At 55.1% G+C, this 21,207-nt stretch overlaps 3 protein-coding genes across 6 annotated transcripts; all 3 read right to left on the bottom strand.

Moving 5' to 3' along the window:
- Positions 1 to 22: 22 nt before the first annotated feature.
- Positions 23 to 4,924, bottom strand: ARSA (arylsulfatase A). Its single transcript, XM_067317648.1, has 8 exons — positions 4,608 to 4,924; positions 4,085 to 4,325; positions 3,366 to 3,584; positions 2,700 to 2,869; positions 2,068 to 2,192; positions 1,765 to 1,892; positions 1,237 to 1,339; positions 23 to 1,123 (listed from the first exon to the last, which is right to left on the bottom strand). Exons 1-8 carry the CDS (start codon positions 4,868 to 4,870, stop codon positions 822 to 824), a joined length of 1,551 nt encoding a protein of 516 aa, XP_067173749.1. The 5' UTR covers positions 4,871 to 4,924; the 3' UTR covers positions 23 to 821.
- A 744-nt stretch (positions 4,925 to 5,668) lies between these two features.
- Positions 5,669 to 7,787, bottom strand: LOC136996834 (acrosin-like). The gene is made up of 4 exons (XM_067317649.1): positions 7,395 to 7,787; positions 7,037 to 7,302; positions 6,608 to 6,753; positions 5,669 to 6,118 (listed from the first exon to the last, which is right to left on the bottom strand). The coding sequence occupies exons 1-4, from the start codon at positions 7,571 to 7,573 to the stop codon at positions 5,774 to 5,776; spliced, it is 936 nt and encodes a 311-aa protein (XP_067173750.1). The 5' UTR covers positions 7,574 to 7,787; the 3' UTR covers positions 5,669 to 5,773.
- Positions 7,788 to 10,891: 3,104 nt separating this feature from the next.
- RABL2B (RAB, member of RAS oncogene family like 2B) lies at positions 10,892 to 21,074 on the bottom strand. 4 transcript variants are annotated; one of them, XM_067317652.1, is made up of 9 exons: positions 20,945 to 21,074; positions 20,830 to 20,859; positions 20,250 to 20,329; positions 16,304 to 16,383; positions 15,085 to 15,196; positions 13,073 to 13,170; positions 12,744 to 12,827; positions 12,308 to 12,436; positions 10,892 to 11,793 (listed from the first exon to the last, which is right to left on the bottom strand). In XM_067317652.1, exons 1-8 carry the CDS (start codon positions 21,061 to 21,063, stop codon positions 12,356 to 12,358), a joined length of 684 nt encoding a protein of 227 aa, XP_067173753.1. In that variant the 5' UTR covers positions 21,064 to 21,074; the 3' UTR covers positions 10,892 to 11,793; positions 12,308 to 12,355. The 4 variants fall into 4 exon arrangements, with proteins under 4 accessions (XP_067173753.1, XP_067173752.1, XP_067173751.1 ...); XM_067317651.1 differs by lacking the exon at positions 10,892 to 11,793 and adding an exon at positions 11,999 to 12,117; XM_067317653.1 differs by lacking the exon at positions 10,892 to 11,793 and adding an exon at positions 12,593 to 12,670 and having other exon boundaries at positions 12,376 to 12,436.
- Between the last annotated feature and the right edge of the window lie 133 nt (positions 21,075 to 21,207).

Raw genomic sequence — 21,207 nt, forward strand, 5'->3', positions numbered from 1 at the left:
GCTGGGGAAAAACGATGCAGCATGAAGACGACTTCTGGTGAACATGTTAAGGCAGGCAAGCGGGTGACTAGGCCCTGGCCTAAGCGTTGGCTGACTGAGCAGACCAAGAGCCACTTGACATGAGAAATAAGAGTGGGAAGCTGACAAGAGTTACAGACAGCGCCATGAGGAATGGCCAGATTTCACAAGTGGTTGGGGGGAGTCATGTGAGAGACGGCCAAGTTTCACAGATAACTGAAGGGATTGCTAGGGAGCGGAATCTGGCAAGGACAGCGGTATCTAGGAAGGCGCATCAGTAATAACAACACAGCCGCCCGAGACGAATCGGGTAACAGCATCTGAAATACCAGATTTGGGTATGGATGTAGCAAAACTGGGTGCTCGTGGCCCCTGTCAGGCGGTTGTGCTGCAGCTCCCATGTCTGTTCCCACTCAGGTTGGCATAGCACACCTCCAGCAAGTTGGGATCTGTGGATACCACGGCATGCCCTTTGCTTCATCTTCATCACGGTCTGAACGGAGCTGTGCTGACTCTGGAGATGATGCTGTATTATGGCCCCTCTCTGAACACATCAATGTTTCTCTAAGGAGACCTCAGCCTGGAGGTCCAACGTGGAGCACAGGGTCCACTGACCTCCCTCCAGGGGGGCTGACACCCTCCCCAACTCTCAGCTCACCACACCAGTACCCCGTGGTCAGGGGTGTCACTGAGCCAAAGCTCCAGGCAGCTCTATGGCTGAGCTCGGTTAGCAGAGGACTGGCAGGTGGGTTTGGGATAGGGTGCGAGCGTGAAGCGACTGAAGGGACGAGGGCAGCAGAAGGTTAGGAGCAGCGGCAGCAGGAGGGCTTGGGGGTGCAGTCTGGGACGCAGCAGGGCTGCAGGGCAGGATCTCTGCCCTTCCCGATCTGGCTTTCTCCAAACTCCATGCGCTGCTCAAAAAGCTCCTTCTGCAGTTTGATCTCCTTCAGCACTTGCAGAACTTCTGGCCCTGCAGCGCTCTGCACCAAATCATAGTGCTCAGCAGGGTCCGATTCCAGATCAAAGAGCAGTGGGGGCACGTGGGGAGTCAGCGGGGTCAGCCCGTGGCAGGCCTGGTCAGGGGTGGTATCACTGTGAAAGGAACCTGCAAAAGAAGCCCCCAAGTGCAGCTCAGTTTCCTCTCATTGAGCTTTGGACAGCAAAACCAGACTGGACTTCACCAAGTCGCCCACGCAGCGGAGAGGAGGCAGTACTGACCTTGAGTGAAGTAATGGGCCTTGTACTTCCCAAGCCTGACAGCGAAGGGGCCGTGCAGTTGATCGGGGTTTGGCGGGTAGTAGAACATCGTCTGACGGGGACTCTGTGGGGAGCAACAGAGCCGAGGTCACCTACACAGCTGTGAGGCTGGAGGAGAGGCTGGGACAGGAGCAGGTAGAGACTCGAGGGAGTCCTATAGGAGCCCTGATACTGCAGCCGGGACAGGGCAAGGGCAGCAGTGAGCAACAGCATCCTACTTGCTCCCAACTCAGAGGAATCGGAGCTCTGTCCGGGCACTGCAGCCCTGCGTGTTCGGCTTGGCAACGTGTTGCAGTTGTCAGAGCACGCCTCAGAACAGATCGGAGAAGCCCAGGAACTCCATGGCATGGCCTGGGCCTGGGCCAGAAAGTCTCTCAGCTCATGGCTCTCCCCAGACCCTCAGCTGGGGCTACTCCCCAGGCAGACAGCCCCTGTCCCACGCCCAGCCTCCATGTGCGGCGCTAGCCAGAACCGGCCCGCAGAACTCACCTTCCCCGACCCGAACAGCACCGGACTCAAGTCATAGCCATCCAGGGCAACGCTGGGAAGACCTGCTCCAGCCAGAGCAGTCAGCGTCGGCAGGATGTCCAGGGTGCTCGCCAGCTCATGGGTCACTCCTGCCACCACAGCAAGGCACAAGGAAAGGTTCAAGCACCTGATCCCATTCCCATCCCCGTCATCCTCACCACTTCTCTCCCCTCCTCTGCCTGTCCCAGGAAAGTTGAGCTGCAGCAACACCCCTGCCTCAGCTGGCATCACAGCACGCGAAAGACAAGCGGTGCTAGGTCTCACCTGGAGTGATGCGGCCTGGCCAATAAGCCACTGCTGGTTCCCGCATGCCACCTTCGTATGTTGTTCCCTTCCCACACCTCAGAAGGCCAGAGCTGCCCCCACGTGCCATGCGCATGGTGGAAGGGCTGCGAGGGAAGAGAGAGGAACCACCCCCTGTTAGCCTTGCAGGTCCGTGCTACCCCTTCCCTAACGCTGTCAGTGGGGCCACGGCACGAGACACAAGGCACCAACGAGCGATCCTGCCGCCCTCCTCAGCCTTGCAAGGCAGGCGGCATGGCGTGAGGAGGCTGAGGCATGGGAGATGGCCAAGCAAGGCACCAGAGACCAAGGTCACCCCCTCAGGAAGGGAACCGGGAGGTATTCCAGCTGCATGCCCCTGGCCCCAAGCCTGTGGAGTTTCTGCCCACGAGGAGAAGCACAGCTGATTCCCAGGGGCAAGGAAGGGTTCATGCAACAGGTCCTATCCAGGACAGCATTCACCCCCAGCCTCACTCCAGGTCACTAGGATCTCAGCCGGCGATGCCACGCCGCGTCACTTGTGCCCCAGCCACCCAGTGCCTCGTTCCAGCTCCCCCACACCAAGGCAGCAGAATCTCACCAACAAGCGGTGTCCCCCCACTGAGCCCACTCACCCGTTGTCAGAGGTGAAAAACACCAGGGTCCTGTCCGTAAGACCGTTGTCCTGCAGCGCCTGCAGCAACTGTCCCACTGAGCCGTCAAACTCCGAGAGAGCATCGCCAAAGGGCCCCCGCCGCGACTGCCCTGCGTACTCCCGGCTTGCAAACTGGGGGTAGTGCGTATGCTGGAGAGAGGGGAGAGAGGACCGCTACGCAAACTGCCACAACCGCACCTGCTCGCCGTGCTCGCCTGGGCACGGTGAACGCTCTGGTCAGGACACGGAGATACGTGACAAGACCCATGAGATGACGGGGGGCTTGTCCCCAGGCTTCAGAGACGCCTCTCAGAAACAGCACGAAAGAGCACGGTGCCAACAGAGGATGCAGAGTTTCAGAGAGGGTGGGAAGTTGCCCCAGATGGACTCCTAGCCCAGGGGGGCAGGCAAAGCTCCAGATGGAAGCAGCCCAAGAACATTACCAGGATGGTGCTGCCGGGAGGCTTCAGCACGGGAACACCAACCCCAAGTCAGTCGGGGCAGGGATTTCCCCCTTCTTTCCTCCAGGTACTGACTTCTCAGTACACATCTGGGGCCGCAGGAGTCAAAGCGCTTCCCTGCTCTCCCCGGAGGACAGCGGCTTCCCCCCACCCTCGCACCCAGAGCCACCCTCCCCCTCTCCTACATGGGAGGCGTAGTAGAGCAGGAAGGGGACGCCGCGCCGGGCACAGTCAGCGATGAAATCCCGGGAGAATTTGTTGTAGAGTGGCACTAGATCAGGGAAGGAGACTGGCTGCTGCACAATGCTCTGGTTCCAGAGCAGCGGGACTGGCACCAAGCCCTGGTCACAAGTCCCAAAACACTTGATGTCAGGTGGGAAGCAGGTGAGATTCTGGCAGGGGCCCTGCAGAGAGAAAATAACACTTTGTCTTTAATCTGCATTGCAGGACAGCGAGGGGAGGGGTGCAAAGAGCCTCACAGCAGCCTGCCACCGGCTCCCACAGGCACCCCTTCGGCAGCCCCTTCCAGAAGCCTGGGGATTAGGCCCAGCCCAAAACTGCCCAAGGACCATGCTGCCACAACACAGTTTTCTCCTGACAGCAGTTCAGATGTCTCTTTGTACACCAGAAGCTGACGCTCCCTCGTGCAATCCACAGCACGCAGCTGCTCTCCCTCGACGAAGGGCCGACGTCCCCACACGCAACTGCCACCCGCAGCCCTAGCTATCACAGCAGCACCTCGGAGACGGGCTTCCCCCACCAGCATCCGTCTCCTTGGCCTGCAACGTCCCCGCCCGCCTGTGCGAGCGCTAACGCAGCCTACGCGCTCTCAGACACGAGCCTCGTGTCCTGGGCGCTCCCTCGCAGCTCTGGGACAAGCTCGTGCACTCGAGCCGGCGCTCACCTGGTCGTGGGAGTAGGGCACCCCCAAGAAGTGGTCGAAACCCTGGTTGGTGGGCAGGAAGGAGCCGTTAACCCCCAGCCCCAGGTGCCACTTGCCAACCACGGCGGTGGCATAGCCCTCAGCCTTCAGCACCTCCGCCAGGGTGATCTCGGAGAGTGGCAGGCCTCCCCGGGAGTCGGGGTCGAACACGCCGGGGTAAACGCCGGAGCGCATCTGGAACCGGCCCGTCAGCAGGGCCGCCCTGCGGGCGAGAGGAACGGGACAAGAGACGGCCGTCGCCGGCGGGACGCAGCGCGGGGGGCACCGCGTGCCACCCAGCAGCCCCCCCCGTCTCCTCTCCGCCGAGGGCCCCCACGTCCAAGGAGCTGCCAGCGCCGCGCCCTCCTGCCCGCTGGGAGCCGCGGGCCCCTCCGACAGCGCCGGACCTTCGCGCCTCCCGGGCTCGTCCCGCCGCCCCCGGGCCCCGCGGCAGACAGACAGACAGACAGACAGACGGCAGCGGGCGGCGGAGGCGCGGACGCACCGCGACGGGCTGCACACCGAGGAGCTGCTGTAGAAGTCGGTGAAGCGCAGCCCGCGGGCGGCCATGCGGTCCAGGCTGGGCGTGGCGGACGAGGGGTGCCCGCAGCCGCCCAGGTCGCCGAAGCCCAGGTCGTCGGCCAAGAGCAGCACGAAGCTGGGCGCGACGCCGCCGCCGCCGCCGCCACCGCCGCCGCCGGCCGCCCCGAGTGACACCAGCAGCACCAGCAGCCCCAGGGCCCAGAGCAGGCCCCGCCGCCGCCGCATGGCCCCGCCGCCCCGGGGGGGAGGCCCCGCCGCCCGCCGCGACCGCGCTTAGCACGGGCGGGACCCGCCGCGGGCACCGGCCGCACCGACACCGACGGCGCCGAAGCGGCGGCCGCTGCGCCCCGCCCCCCAGCCGTCACGTGACGCGGCGCGGGAGGCCGCGGGGCGTGCCGGGAGCTGTAGTCCTCCGCGGGGCGGCGCCTTAAAGGGGCCGCGGAGCTCAGCGGGGCGGCGTCTGTTGAGCGCGGCCGGAACGAGGGGGGGGGGGGGGGAGAAGCCAGGCCGCAGCGACGGGCACGGCCGGGGCTGGGCGCCGCGTGCCGTGAGCGCCCCGACCCCGCGGGGGCGCCGGCGGCTCCCTCTGTTGTTTGTTATGTTCAGCAGTTTCTCCTGCGTTCAGGAGTTTCTCTTGGTCTGCTCAGTCAGCCAACGCTTAGGCCAGGGCCTAGTCACCCGCTTGCCTGCCTTAACACGTTCACCAGAAGTCGTCTTCATGCCCCATCGTTTTTCCCCAGCCTCAGCGCGCCAGCCTTCTCCGTCCCGTTGCTGCCTGCGTGGCTCCGAGCACCCTCCTCTCCGAGCGGGCAGAGTTTCAGCCCGTTGGGTGACTCTTTGCCTTTGCGGCCAACTGGCTGCACGCGGCCTCGTTTTTCGGTGCCGTCTACGGAAATCCCTGCCGCGGCCCCAAGACACAATTGGACTGAGGCATGGTCAGCTCTGGGAATAGGCAATTTTATTTCTAGAACTGAGTAAAGTTTCAGGGTTTGCGGGCAGTGAGGGGAGGGTGGGCTGGGCAGAGCAGGCCTTTGGCCCTGGGGTTGCCTCTGGGTCGGTGGGCATTGCCCCAGAAGGAAGCGGTCACCACACATTGCAGCCTGCCCTGCATCCCGTTTGCCTTGCTGCTCAAGTCTTACTTCCCTTTAGGACCCGCAGCAGCTCCTGCACCCCAGTAAAGAATTCCACGAGCTTGTGGCGTGGAAATGGGCATGGCACAGGCCTTGCCGGTTGTGTTGGTGTTGGCCTTGGCCTCTGGAACAGGCCGGAGGCCGAGAATGAATGACCCCATCTCCATGACGCTTCTTGCTGTGTGCTCATCTGTAACAGGATCCAGTTGTAGTAGTGCTGGGTGGAGGTGTAGATGCCGGGCTGCTGCATTCTGCCGCAGCCTTTTCCCCAGCTGGTGACGCCGACGAGCCAGTAGTAGTCGGCGGTTCTGTCTTTGCATACGAGGGGGCCACCGCTGTCGCCCTGCAGCGCGGGAGAGAGGCTTAAGGCGTTTATTGCCGGGCGGCCGGCATCAGCGCTACGGCTGGGGCTGCTCCTGCGGCAGCACCTCGCGGAGCTGCCTGCGCGGCAGAGCGGCCCGTCTCGGCTGCTGGGGCCTGCAGGAGCTGGTTGGGGAGGGGAGCGTGCGCCTGCAAGGTGGGCTCTGTCCCGGGTCTGCACGGCGATCCCGGATGCGTGGGATGGGGCTGTTCCGGGGTAGGGATGTGGGCGTCTGGGGCACCTGGAGCCCTGCACGGTCTCTCTGTGGAGAGTGCCCAGCACCTGGGGCAAGGGGACGAGTCGCCAAGGCGCTGCAGACGGGAAGGGCAGGCGAGCTCTGTCGCTGGTGGCAGCAGAGCTGGACGGGCGGCCGGCCGGGCAGAGCGCGGGCAGCATCCATCCATCCGTACGTACGGGAGGCCGTGACGGGGCTGCACCGCTGCTGCGGGCTGCCTTGCTGCACCTTCCTACCTGGCAGGTGTCGATGCCGCCTTGCTGGTAGCCCGCGCACAAGTTGGTGTTCCTGATGGCCCCTGCGTACCACCGGCTGCTGTTGCAGATGTGGTTGTCGATGAGGTGGACGAGGGCCTCCTGCAGGACGGCAGGTCGTATCTGAGCTGTGGGCACAGAAAGGAATTGGCACCCGGCAGCTCGCTGCCGTTCCTCCCTCCCTGCCTGGGTGAACGCCTTCCCAAAGACCTGGCTTTGGACCTCGAGGGGCGTATGTACTGGTGCCGCCCCTCTGCCTTGCTTTGGGCAAGGGGTCAAGGCCGCCTCTTTACAGCATACGTCCCTTTGCCTTGACCCTGGGCTTGACCCTGCTCTCGGGCAGCGCAGCCCCTGTCTCGACAGCGCGCCGAGCCTGCGCTCAGGGAAGAGCAGCGCTTGCTGCGGACTCACATCCTTCCTCCATGGCGCCCCAGCCGCTGACGTAGCAAGGCGACAGCTCTGACACGCGCAGGGAAGCGTCGGGCACACACGCAAGCTGTATGTAGTAGCTGCACTGCACGGGATGGTCCAGCTCCAGCAATGCGATGTCATTTCTCTGCGAGCGGTTATCATAGTGTTCGTGCGTCACTAGGCGCTTAATGTTGCGCACTTGGACCTCGGGGCCCAGCTGAAGCAAACTGGAGGCACCAACCACTACACGCCACGTCTCGACATAGCTGGAAGGGAGATGGAGAGAGGCGTTGGAGAGAGCAGAGCCAGGGCACCTGCCCGTGTTGTGGGGACGTCCCCGTTCGCTGAGCCTCCTCACCTGGCGTTTATGAAGCAGTGAGCTGCTGTGAGGACCCACTGTGGGCTGATGAGGGACCCTCCGCATATGTGCCCGGTGCCTCTTGGCCAGGGCACCTGGATGCTGACGATCCAGGGCCAGGACCCCGGCTGGGCATCCGCACCGCCCACGACGCGCATCGTGCTGTAGTAAGAGTCCATGGGCCGGAGCCCGCAGCTCCCGCTGTAATCAGAAACTCGTTAGTGCCGCCCTCGACTGCTGCCCGCTCCGCTCAGGCTGAAAGTCGTCGTCGTCGTCGCTCCTGCTCCCCTCCGCAGGAGGCAGCGTGCGGCCAGCAGGGCCAAGGCCCCTGCGCGGTGCACGGCCGCAGCCCCGCGGCGGGACGTGCCGGGAGCCTGGGTGCTGCGGAGGAGCTGAGCCTCCTGCCCCGGCCTGGGCAGCCCCGTGCAGCCGTGGGGGCAAGCGGGCTCCCTGCAGGGCCCCCAAACACGCTCTCCCAAAGCCTCGTGCCACTCACCCGCAGCTGTCCTGTGCGTCACGCGTGGGCCAGCCCGCGGCCAGCACCAGGAGGAGGGGGAGCAGCTTCATCTTCCCCAGCGGCACCACGCAGCTGCTGGCACCCAGCGCTCGGCGCACCGCTGCGGCAGCCGAGCGCGGTGCCCGCGGTGTCCGCGTTGGCCGGCGCCGTGGCGCCGAGGCCGATGTCACAGAGCTGCCAGTTCCGGAGCGCTGGGTCCGGCGCGGGGGGGTCATGAGCAGGAGCGGAGGCGGCAGCTGCGGGCGCTGGGATCGGACGCCCAGCAGAGCCCTGGCTGAACACCGCTCGCGGCACGAGGGTGCGCAGCCCTGGGGTGGGCAGCGCTGCCCAGCTCCCTGCACTGCCTCTGCCAAGGCTGCTTGAGGCTATGGCAGACAGATGTTCAAGCGGGATAGGTCCTGCGCCCCGGGCGAGGTCAGCTCTCCTACAGAAAACAGTAAAATGCACGTGCAGCACAGTGCACCTTGGCCGAGTTAAGCTTACCAGCACCGTGTGGCAGGATTAATGTACTTGCTGTTGACAAGCAACAGAGCAATTCTGGTTCAACACTGCCTGGGGCTGAGGGCAGCTGGGGCCCTTGGTACATGCGGCCAAGCGCATGCAGTGTTGGGCACTGGACGGAGAAGGAGGCAGTTTCCATGCTGTTCCCCCTCTCAGGCCCGCACGCTCCTCTCCGCAGCTCTCCGGTTTGCACTGAAGCTGACCCCTTGCCATGCCGCCCCGGCTGCCGTTTGCTGCAGCCCTGACTGTCTGCATGCAGTGCCCTAACAGCACCCGGGTCCCTGGGCCCCAGAGCAGAGGGGCAGGAACGGGAGGTGCCGCTGTGACTGACCATGAAACCCCTACAGTGGAAGAAGAGTCAGAGGAGATGGGCAAGAGCGCGGTGCCCATGAAGCTCAGGAACAGTGTAGGATGTGACTGACCACAGCTGTTGCACAGAAAGCTGACTTTATTTCAACACAAAGGGGACTGGAAGGTGGCCTTTTTTTTACAAAAACATCTATGTCAAATGAGCGGATCAACCAGTGTAAATGCTTCTCCCTGAGTTCATCAAAAGAGTATGAATGTCTCGCTGAGTTAGCCAGACCAGCATGGGGGGAAGCGTATAGGTGGCTCAGCTCAGCATAGAGTATAAAAGCTGAACAACTAACAAAAGAATTTTGGAGAGCTGGTTTCAAGGCACATATTCCTTTCTGGCGATTGGGGACGGCCAGCATCGTGACCGTGAGCATATTATAGAGACCGGTAATGGGGATCACATTTGTATTGCGATTGAATTGTATATTGCAATTGCTGTGTTTTCCTAAGTGTAACTCACACCTGTATTGTGATTTCAGTATATTGCTGTATCACTCTGCTAAATCAAAAATCCCATGTAATATCAAATATGTTCAAAGAAGTAAATTTTGATATCAAACATTACACCCTCCATGCGTGGAATATCTAAAAGAACCTGATCAGAGTATTGGACTCTGGCAGGCACACTGACACAAGGTACACGCCATGTTTCCACAGTGATCAGTTGCAATAATCAGCATCCATTTACTTCTCCAGTTGCAGGCACTTCCCAGAATGCCACGTGGTTTAGCAAAGGCTGCCAAGCCAGCCCAAAACCTCTTCCCAATCCTGGCAAGTTCACACCAGCCAGCAGTAATCCCTGCAGCTCCTCAGCCTCATGCTCTGGTGCCACACATCCCGGTGTGGCCAAAGAATGGGGTGCTCACTTCAGCGCTGGGCACTGCCCGGGGAACGGGATGATGCTAGAGAGGTTCACAGCAGAGTTCGACTTATGAAAGAAGTGCTGAGTCGGACAGGGAGCTGAGCCTAGTGACAGAGTGATGCCTGGATACTGCCCAACTCTTCCATTCCCTGGTCCGCAGGTCTCAGTGAACTTGTGTGGTTGCACATGCACATCCAAGAACATGCACATCCTTGTCCATGCATTACATGCAGCAGAGCAAGCTCGTGCATCCACTTCCATGTGCATGTCATGTGCAGGTATTACATACAGATGGATCCTGTTACAGATGAGCACACAGCAAGAAGCGTCATGGAGATGGGGTCATTCATTCTCAGCCTCCAGCCCATTCCAGAGGCCAAGACCAATACCAACACAACCGGCCAGGCCTGTGTCCTGCCCATATCCACGCCACAAGCTCATGGAATTCTTTACTGGGGTGCAGGAGCTGCTGCGGGTCCTAAAGGGAAGTAAGACTTGAGCAGCAAGGCAAACGGGATCCAGGGCAGGCTGCAATGTGTGGTGACCGCTTCCTTCTGGGGCAATGCCCACCGACCCAGAGGCAGCCCCAGCGCCAAAGGCCTGCTCTGCCCAGCCCACCCTCCCCTCACTGCCCGCAAACCCTGAAACTTTACTCAATTCTAGAAATAAAATTGCCTATTCCCAGAGCTGACCATGCCTCAGTCCAATTGTGTCTCGGGGCCACGGCAGGGATTTCCGTAGACGGCACCGAAAAACGAGGCCGCGTGCAGCCAGTTGGCCACAAAGGCAAAGAGTCACCCAACGGGCTGAAACTCTGCCCGCTCGGAGAGGAGGGTGCTCGGAGCCACGCAGGCAGCAACGGGACGGAGAAGGCTGGCGCGCTGAGGCTGGGGAAAAATGATGCGGCATGAAGACAACTTTTGGTGAACGTGTTAAGGCAGGCAAGTGGGTGACTAGGCCCTGGCCTAAGTGTTGGCTGACTGAGTAGACCAAGAGCCGCTTGACATGAGAAATAAGAGTGGGAAGCTGACAAGAGTTACAGACAGCGCCATGAGGAATGGCCAGATTTCACAAGTGTTTAAGGGGGAAGTAATATGAGAGACAGCCAAGCTTCACAGATAACTGAAGGGATTGCTGAGGTCCTTTGGGGGAGTGGAACCTGGCAAGGCTGGCGCTACGCAGAAAACCGCATCAGTAATAACACGGAAGTCCAAGATGAACTAGAGAACCGCATCTGAAATACCAAATACGGGTATTGATGTAGCAAAACTGGGAGCCAGGGGGAAAAAGTAACTGGGGGTGGGTTGTTTATTTGGAAGGAGACTAGGGCGGAGAAAGGGAGGGGTCAAGGTAGATGAGGGGAAGGTATAAGCATGGGAAAAGGCAGAGTAGGGGGGATAAAGGGGCTGGTCACACATAAACAGACTGCTCACCTAACAGCCTTGCGGCTAATCACCACAGTCTACGTCACCTTCTCTATAAAAGCTATTCCAAACCATTTTCTCTGCGGCCCTGCTCTCTTCCCTGTGCGTGTGTCGAGAGGCCTGAGTGCTAGCAACGGGAGGAGGGAACCCAGGTCCTAGGGGCCCACTGGCCTGGGAGCCAGCAGTTGGAAACACCAGGTGTCTAGGGCCAGCTACTGGTGGGATCCCTGCGTGTAGGTGCAGTTCACAAGCAAATGTCACATCAGACTAGCACACAAACAAGATGAGACCCACATCTGGAAAGGCCCAAGGTCTGAGCCGATGACTAAGTAGGCTGGCATCTGGGCACAGATATTAGATGGGCTTAATGCCCTGCTAATATACAAGGGATCCATGGATATGAGCTGCTCGTGAGTCTAAGAAGTAAGGAAGCATGTTTATGCTTCACTAGTGAACATCAGTCATGACCAGCTGTAGAAGAAAAGGACTGGGCTATGTTCATGGGAGTGCTGCTTGTTTTAAGAGTGGTGCCTTTACCAGCACCCACTACCTGCGTTAATCTGTTTTGCGAGTCACGAGTCGTGTATGTGTGCGCATGTTTGAGTATGTATCTGGCTCTTTGGAACACACACTAAGCCTTTGGATCCATACACTGGAACAGCAGCAGCCACATCCATCAGACTGCGGTGGGAGAAACCTTCTGGGTGTGAGAGTCCACCCCATTCAGCTCTAGCAGGCCTGAAAAGAGAAATTCCCTGAGTCCAGAAGTCCGCTGGATTTGGCTGCTCCATAACAGAATGGGAAGGGAAACGCAGAGAAACAGTGCAGCAGAGATCAAATGGGTGGAGAGGGAGGCAGCACTAGATAAGCTATAAAGCAACGGGGAGGGCTGGCAGTCTGACCTGTGCTTTGCCCTATAACAAAAGTGCAGGATCCAAGCTCAAAGCTTTATAAAAAAATTCTTTAGTGTTTGTTTTCTCCAGTAGGTACTATTAAAGCATCTGGGCAGGACTCTTCCCTGCAGATCCAAGAGTGGCTCGGCTCTCCCAGCAAGCTCAGCCTCTAAGGAACATGCAGCAACCATGTGGACATTCTTGCCCCTCTCCTTGACCATGGTGGGCAGGGCCCGGTCAAGGAAGGCCATGCCCAGACAGTCAGAGATGCAAGAAGGGGAAAGGCCCAGCTGTTCACCACCAGAGTACTGAGCACATGAAAAGATCACTTTCCTCTGTGAAGGCCAGCTGTAACTAACCCCAGAAATCCAGGGAAATGGCAAACAACAAACTCAGGATCCGAGGCTTTAGGCAGATGGGGGCTTCTCTTCAGGGCAGCTCTCCTCTGTTTCCGACAAGTCCTCACTCTTATTCTGCAGGTCAAAGCTCTGAAAAGGAGCAGGACAAGAAACTCTGAGAAGCATGAGAGCAACAGCCACACTCTGCTTTGCTGTGGTACTCTCAAACTCTGCCGAGGGCAGCATGAGCTCTCCCGAGTGTCGCCACCTCATCCAGTCCAAACCAGACATGGGCAGCTCACAAACCCCATAGTGTCACCAGCATAAAGCAACTCTCTCCAAGCATGCAAAGTTTCACCCTCTGGTGCAGGCGCCCAGCTTTCCCTCAGGGGAAAAAGGGAAGAGCTGCTAATCACTTTAGAAGAGGGAGGGGTGCAGTAAGTAGAGCTTTTCTTACCTCCAACTCTCGCATGACCTCATCCATGAAATCGCCTGAATTCTGTTTGTAAGCAACTGCCAGTTTGATAGCATCATTGAAGAGCTGATGAGAAGGAGAATGCTTGTCACTCAAAGTAAAGGACGCTGGGTTTCTTCAAGATAGGGAAACTGTCTATTTCCACACCCCAAGAAAAAAAAACTTTGCAACAACCTATAGCTACCAGAACCATCACAAGTGACCAACCAGAAGTGCTGGCCCCTTTTCTGCTCTCTGTGCCTGTAGCAATCTCCATGTCCTTGCACTGTATTGGGCTCTCATGGACACTGAGCCAAACAGCTATGTTTTACCTTCACTACGTTGGTGCCATCTGCAGCAGACACAAAGTAAAAGGGCAAATTGAACTTCCGGGCAAAGTTGAAGCTTTTCTGGGTCACCTTCATATCCGCTGGGGGAAAAAAGAAGAAGTGGTCACTGAGACATCACTGTAGGCAGTGATGCCAACATATACATGGGTTGGTGGAACATACGGAGACCAGAGCCTGATCTAGCTGTCAGGGCCTCCTCACTGCAGTGCAAGGCCAGGATAGTCCTCCCCAAGAGCCAGAGGGTTTTATAAGTGACAGCATCAGCAAACAGTTGACAAGACGACACACAAAGGAAAGAGGTTTTGTTGCTTGTCCATGGTGCTTGACTAAAACGCAGACAGATCCTGATGTGCTATAAATGAATAATGTTTTGCAGCAGAAGACATCCCAGTTCACTTGCTGTGCTGCAACTGTGAATGTTTTCCAGGTATATCCCTGTGAATTTTGCTATGTGTCCACATGACCTGGTTACCACTGCCAACACTAATCATGCCTCTCCCTCCATTTTGCACTTTTTAACCATATCCGGCCACTGTCTTTATGCCACATTACCCACATTCCTGTGAATCAAGGATAGGCTCAGAGCATACAAATGACTATATCGTTATATATATTTAACAGACAGGTCCGGCTACTCTAACCTCAGTAGGCAAGGGGCCTTTTTCAATTTTGGAACAAATCTACAGCGTACCTACAGCCCATGCTGGCACAGCAGTCACAGCTCAAAGTTTTGGTAGAAAGACAGTCTGCGTACCAACACAGAAAGAGAATGATTCCAGACCATCCATCTTTTCTCATGGAAGCAACAGCTGAAGTAGGTCAGACTCCAAATGCTTGCCAATGAGAACTGCCCAGGGAGCTCTTCCCTGCCTCCTTGGAGGAAGCAGGAAGCTGGATAAATGATTCTGCAGGCTGGACCTGTGCTAAGAGCTGTAGGCTGATCATTTCCTTGTGCTGGTGGAATACAGCAAACAAAGCAGGGGAGAGGAGTCTCCTGGAGCACTCCCTACTCTCACATAGAAAACTGAGAGCAGGATTCACCTACACAGATGCAGCGTCTACAATATGGGTTCCAACATCAGGTCAATTTGCCTTGGGTTCCCTGTGCAGTCAGTGGATCCAAGGCTGTATTGACTCATCCTAGAGGAAAGTCTTCCACTAGGTAAGCTCAATCATGCCCTAAAACCCACCACTGAACCAAATGAACTTCCATAGACTACAGCGGGAGCCCAGACGACTTGTTCAGATAGGGACACCTATTTATAGCTGCGATGACTCCTACCATGAACGTCAGGAGGGAAGCCCATTTCTGACACTGTACTTGATAGGGAACAGCAGGAGATTGTGGACCTAAGGGGATGTGGTCCGCTCTTCGATGCTGAGCAGAAAGGTGAAGAATTAGGTGCTCTCACAAGATGCTGGAGACAGATCACAACCCAAATGACAGCATTAATGAATGCCTAGCTGGCATCCCTAAGAAGAGGAGGCAAGCATCCAGTCATCTGCAGAGGGAGCTGAACAAGTTTGCCATCAGGTATATTTAGACACGCTACCGTGGAGACCCTTGGAAACCTGCAGGCTGAATTAGCAATACAAAGGCAGCTACTGTCTGTATCAGGGGAAGCCACAGAATAGGTTACGCTCCTTTTCCATCAAGACATCCGGTAATTTTTGACTAATCACTGCTCCAACCAGCTTTGGGGTTCTTGGATGAAATGTGCAGCATGGTAAGGACAGAATTGGAAGCACATCACTTGAATAAACTGTAAATGGACTGAACTTGTATTGTTAACTGCTAGCAAGACAAGAACAAGAGCCTATAAGACACCATGAAAGGTCAGTAGAGGATCCAGCTATTCACTTAGTAAAATACAGCTCTAAGGGACTAATATTCAAGAACTCACCTGGATCAAACAGACAAATGACATTCTTTCACCAGTCAGGTCAGAAGAGAATCACATCATAACCCTGAGAAGCTGAAAATACATACTCACCATCAATTTTGTTGGCCACTACAATACAAGGAATCTCCGGGCGGAACTCTCTCAGCTCCTTGTACCAGCTGCTCAAGTTCTTGTAGGTGACTTTCCGCTGAACATCGAACACCTTCCGAAAAAGAACCAGCTATCATGGGGCCTACAGCAGGACAGCTCCTGATCAACCCACTGCACCAAACACTTGTACGGAATCCAGAATTTGCCCCAGTCCTACATTCTTCTAGTCTTTCTTTAAGGACATAATACCGCAAATACAGCAGCTGAAGGCAACATCTGGAGGAGGGTATTTCAACTGGATTAAAAGATTTGAGGTAGCATTCCTTGGAGCCTCCTGACAGAGTCAATTACAACTGTTTAAGTAGGACAACAACAGAAACTGGCTTTTGTTAGAAAGGATGAAAGATAAAAGGGAGAATATCTAGCAAGCCTTTAAACATGCAGCCACCCCTTTCTTTGCACCATGCTGGCAACAGTCCCTGGGTTTCCTTTACATTCTTATTTTGTACAATGACAAGCACTCTATCACCCATGACAATGAACAAGCACCAAGAAAAATCTGTTATGCTAAGTAGGACCAAATGTGAGGCTCCTCTAATTTAACCATTACATTATCAGTGAAGTTGACTGATGTTCACAAATAATGACAAATAGGGAAAAGTTAAAGCAACAGTACAGACCAAGAGACCTAAGCAGGTTAGAAGGAAAAAACCAAGACTCATTTGAGCTGTAAATACAAGAAGCAGCAAAGTATGTGAAAACAAAGAGCAGAAGATCAGAAAAGCCTGTCTTATGTGGTGCCTCTGCAGAACACGTCAGAACAGTTTTGTACTGCATAATCCAAAAGTCACATCACAGAATAAGAAAGGGATATCCTTTCTCTCACATCACCTCTGACAGGACTGCATCTAAAGTTGTATGTTCGGTTTTAGGTACTTCTTTACTGGAAACACAGTGACCAGCGTAAGGAAATATAGAAGAAAACAAACTCAGGGAATGTAGTAAGGGTGCCATCAGGAAGATAAAAAGAGCTAAACATTCCCAACTACAGTGGTTTTATCTGGTGAGAGAAAAAGGAACAATATAGGAAAGTCTTTTAAGCAACTAGAAGGGACAAAAAATATAAGTATAAATGTGAAAAGTAACATATAAACCAATGTCAATTGGGACTGTTATCAGTCAAAATTCCACCAAATCACAGCTGAGACACTACCCTTACCATGATACAAGCATGAGCCTTATGGTAATAGGACGCATGCATGCTCTGGAACCTCTCTTGTCCAGCTGTGTCCCAGAAGTCTGTAAGACAAAAGACAAGTTCAGAATGACACGACTTTCCAAGGTCTGTTCTCCTCACAACCTACACCCAAGATGCAAAGCCCAGCCCATCTACTCTGGGTCACAAATTAGGTTTCACCTCACTAATTTGAGATATTCCACGAGCAAGAGATCATGCAAAACTAGAACCTCTTCTTAGCTAGGCTTAGCTATGAGTTGTGCTGACTGGTTACACAGGCACTCAGCATTCCTACAAACACACTAGCAAAAGAAAAATCATCAGTAGATATGACTTATAGAGGACAGTAAGACAAAGGTGCAAAGAGTGATAACAATGTATGGTACTTAGTCACCAGAAATGACAATAGGACACAATATCTAAACAGTCTGAGAAAGCTTGATTTCTAACGCAGTGGTAAATAGCCAGGTGCCTGCCATGAGAAATGCTCCATCTCCTTTTCTAGGCAGTCTAACTCTGCCCTTTCCAGGAGCACAACTGGTTCTAAAATTAGGAAGGGTAAGCAAGTTAGCCTGAGACAGACAGGTCCCAATCCATTAAATACCTTGCAGACTACGCCTATATCATAAAGCATACCTGAACAGTCATCAACATTTTAGTTCTATTTCTGCTTGCGTGCCTCAAGTAGAGATCCTTCCCCCTCCTCTTACTGAATTTCGGGGCTAAAATTTGTGTCTTATTTATTGCATAAATTTACAGAGCTTCAACTAAGAACCACCAGATGTAGCTATACTTCAGTCAGCTAGACTGAAGCACACCACTCAACCTAAAGCCAATTATGCCACTTTCCTTAGGGTTTACTTTGCACTGAAATGGATTAGTTTCTGACTGGATACTATATCAGACTGGCAGGATAATGACTTCCTAAACTGCCCAAAATATAGGCAAGCACTCATCAGACCACACTTGCATTCATTCTGGGTAGTTCTGCTTAGCTTCTAAAATTGCCTGCTCCTTTTAACACGCCATTTCAGGATCCTCACTTACAGGGAACAAATAGGGGCCAGTGGCCATGACCTACTGAATGTCCATAAATTAACATCCCAGTGTAACAGCTGTCATAAGACCACTTGCTATGGCTTACTGAAAAGCACTGCTCTTTTCACCAGTGAATGCTCCAAATCTGGCCTGCGATACCCCATGTCACTCCGCAACATGAGACTTTATCAGACTTTAAAATCCTGAAAAAGTGAGATTCACAGAGTAAAGAAATACACCCCATTTGAATGCAATCCTAACTCTACCATACCGAACTTGACAATGGCCACTAGGAATAGCTCAGCAGAGGAAAAATTAAACTAACAAGGGAAGTGATAATTCTCCACAATTTGGGGTTTTCGAGTCAAATTATCTGCCTTTCTGAATCCCGACTTATGATAGGTCTTCTCTGCAAGGTAGCTTGGGTGATCAGAACTTATGTTCATAAAAGGTGAAGCCAGAAGACATGTGAACTCTATGTATAACATAAGCCAAATGACGTACTTAAACTAGAGCTGATTACTTAATAAAGAATTAATTCCCTATTAAAAAGAAGGCCATGATACATGAATTCATACTTTGGCAAGTTCTCTCAATGGTTAATTCCACTGACCGCTTAATAAAAAGCACCTTATTTTTTACCTGAGTTTTCCAAATGTCAACTAGAGCTTGTTAAACATTGCTTGCTACACTAAGCATCTTTTCGTACCAAATTCCTGTTCTCTCATATTTCACCTTATCACTTCTCCTTGAGAAGCAAACCAGACCGAGTCTCTTATCATTGGGCCCTTTTTCCCCCATCCTTCAACTGTTCTCATGGCTTTTCTCTGAAAAGTTCACCATTTTTCAATGCCTTTACTGAATCACAGAAATAAGAATTAGACACAGCCTTGCAGTAATGATTTCAAAGAGGTGTCTCAGGGTAACATTTCAAATTTGGGATAGCCATATAATCTCTCTAATTAATGTTCTGTTTTTACCTCCAAAGGTCACATTAGCTGTTTGGAATACAGTCCTGTTTTGAAGCTCATATCCAGCTAAGTGCTGTTCATCATCCTTCTTGCCTCCCAGGATGGTCTCTAATTCTACTTATGAACTTACACAGAGCCGTATTAGAAACCATATCAGTTATCTGCATCAGTTTATTATTGAAACCATTGGTTCTAACCAAGTTAGCAATAATAAAACTGCAAAATAGATGGGTGCTGCTTTGCTATATTAAAGACATTAGTTGTTTAAGAATTGCAGGATTTCCTGACTCAAAGTGTTGATGCACACTGGTAAGACTCTGTTGAAGAACTATCTCTGTTTTTGCAAACTGCATTTCAAACACAAACCACTGAACAGAATTCAGAGGAAGAATCAAGACTGACAAGAGATCTAGAAAACATGCCCTGCGAGAAAAGGCAGAGTAAAAAGTGAGGCTGTTTACCCTGAAAGAGGTGATATAAAGGAGAGATGTTCAGTGTTCAAACATGTAGAAGGCTGGTGCAAACAGGAAGGGAAAAAAACTTGCTCAGTGTCCAGGAAAGATAGGAAATAACAGGTTTACCTTGAATAGAGAAGATTCACATTAACTATCAAGAAAGACTTTCTAGCAGTAAGCACAGTGATGCCTTGGAACAGATGGCCTAGCAGTCTATCATTGGAGGCCTTTAAATAGACGAAATGGATAAATATCTGTCAGGAGTGACATAAGTAAAGATTTTTCCTGTGCAGAGCGATGTGCTAGATGACCTCTCTCAGTCCCTTCCATAGCTGGGATGTCTGAAAATGCAGAAATAGTTGCAATACAAGCAGTGGTATAGAGCATCGACCACAGAATAAGATTACGGTTTTCCTGAACTTCTATCCGCAACACACAGAATAATACGGTGCCGTCACAGATAAACAGATAAACAGACTAACAGGTAAGACTTCAAAGAACTAACAGAGGTTGACATAAGACATGTGGTATTTTGTGATAAGAATATACAGGCCGGACATATTCAGAGAAGAGACTTAAAAAACTCTACAACTTGAAATATAGTATTGGTACATACACCTGAAGTAATTAACCAATTAAAAATACCTGATAAAAGGATGATTAAAAAAAACCCCAACAACTAAAAATACCTAAAGTAGATCTATGACAGGGATTTTTAGAATTCTTTCCGGTAGGCGGCTAAATCCCACTGTAGACTGTTTTGTAATGAGTAGACGGCATTGTTCTTCTCGCTTACTATATTGACAGAGTAAAGGAGTCTGAAGGGATGGTTTTACGCTGCAGCTAAAACAATATAATACCTAGGTCTCAAAAAAGAGCAGGTCTGCTCCCTGCTCTTCTTTCCTTTGCCTGTGCATTCCCACCTCCCCCTTTCACCAGCACTAGCGCTTGTTAATGAAACGCTTCAGGAGCCCAAATGAGCAGAAAACCATTCATTTATTTTGCCAGTGGTTAATATGCATGGTTAGCTTCCTGAACTGGTTTAACAACGGGCAGGGCTAGTTCTGGAAGCGCACTCAGGTGGTGGATGGAGAAATGGGGTGACTGCTTTCACGGGTAGGTCTTCGCTTGGCTTCGTTACGAGACTGCATCCCGCGCAACAAGCACGGACTGAATCAGCGGCTAACGCAACCAAAGCAGGATTCTGGCAGCAATCACTTTTACACGTATTTAATTTCTCGCAAAAAACAAGCATTTTTGCCTTAGGTCTAGCACTGCCTAGAAGCACCGGAGGTGAAAGGTTACTGCCCGAGGACCGAGCAGCGACCCCCCCGTTCCCCCTTTCTCCGCCTGCAAGCCGCTGCTTGGCTTCCCCTCGCCCACCGCCAGGACCCCCCCGCCGTGACCCGGGCCCCCCCCCGGCTGCTGCGGCTGCCGGCAGCACCGGGCAGCGCCGCCGCTTACCCACGAGCACCGGCTTGCCGTCCACGCGGGCGCGGTGCTGGTAGAGCGTCAGCGCGAAGGTGGAGAGCTGCTGGGGGCGGCTGCGCCCGCGTCAAGGAGCCCGCGGAGGAGCACGTCCCTCACGGCCCCGCAGCGGCCCCCGCGCCCCCCGCTCGCCCCCGACGGCAACACCGCGCCCCCCGCTCGCTCCCCCCCCGGCCCGGCCGCGCCCCCGCTCGCCCCCGACGGCATCACCGCGCCCCCCCGCTCGCCCCCGACGGCCCGGCCGCGCCCCCCGCTCGCCCCCGACGGCATCACCGCGCCCCCCCGCTCGCCCCCGACGGCCCGGCCGCGCTCCCCGCTCGCCCCCGACGGCAACACCGCGCCCCCCGCTCGCCCCCGACGGCCCGGCCGCGAACCCCGCTCGCTCCCCCCCCCCCCGACGGCCCGGCCGCGCTCTCCCCGCTCGCCCCCCCCCCCGCCGGCCCGGCCGCGCCCCCCCGCTCGCCCCCCCCCCGCCGGCCCGGCCACACCTGCGCAGCAGCGCGGGGCCGCTCGGGGGCGGGTCCGGGGCGGGGCGGGCGGCGCTCCGCAAGGATACAAGCCGTCGAGCAGGAACCTCTCCAGCAGCCTGCGGGCAGAGCACCGCACAGCGGTGAGGCCGCGGCTCGCCCCCCCCCCCCGCGGCGCCCCGGCCGGCGGCGGCCGCCACTCACTTGGACTTGCCCACGGCGCTGTCGCCCAGGCAGATGATCTTCACGGTCTCCTCAGCGCCGGCCGCCGCCGAGGCCTCGTCCCGCGCCTGCTCCGCCACCGCCGCCGCCGGACCCGCCATGGCGCCGCCGCCGCCGCCGCCGCGTCCGCGCTGCTACGCGACAGGCGAGGCCCCGCCCCACGGCCCCGGCCCCGCCTCCGTGCCGCCTCCGTGCCGCCCCGCGGGTCCGCCCTCCGCCCCGCCCCACTAGCGTCACCCGCGCGA

Source organism: Apteryx mantelli, chromosome 1 (genome assembly GCF_036417845.1).
Source record: "Apteryx mantelli isolate bAptMan1 chromosome 1, bAptMan1.hap1, whole genome shotgun sequence".
Classification (NCBI taxonomy): Eukaryota; Metazoa; Chordata; class Aves; order Apterygiformes; family Apterygidae; genus Apteryx; species Apteryx mantelli.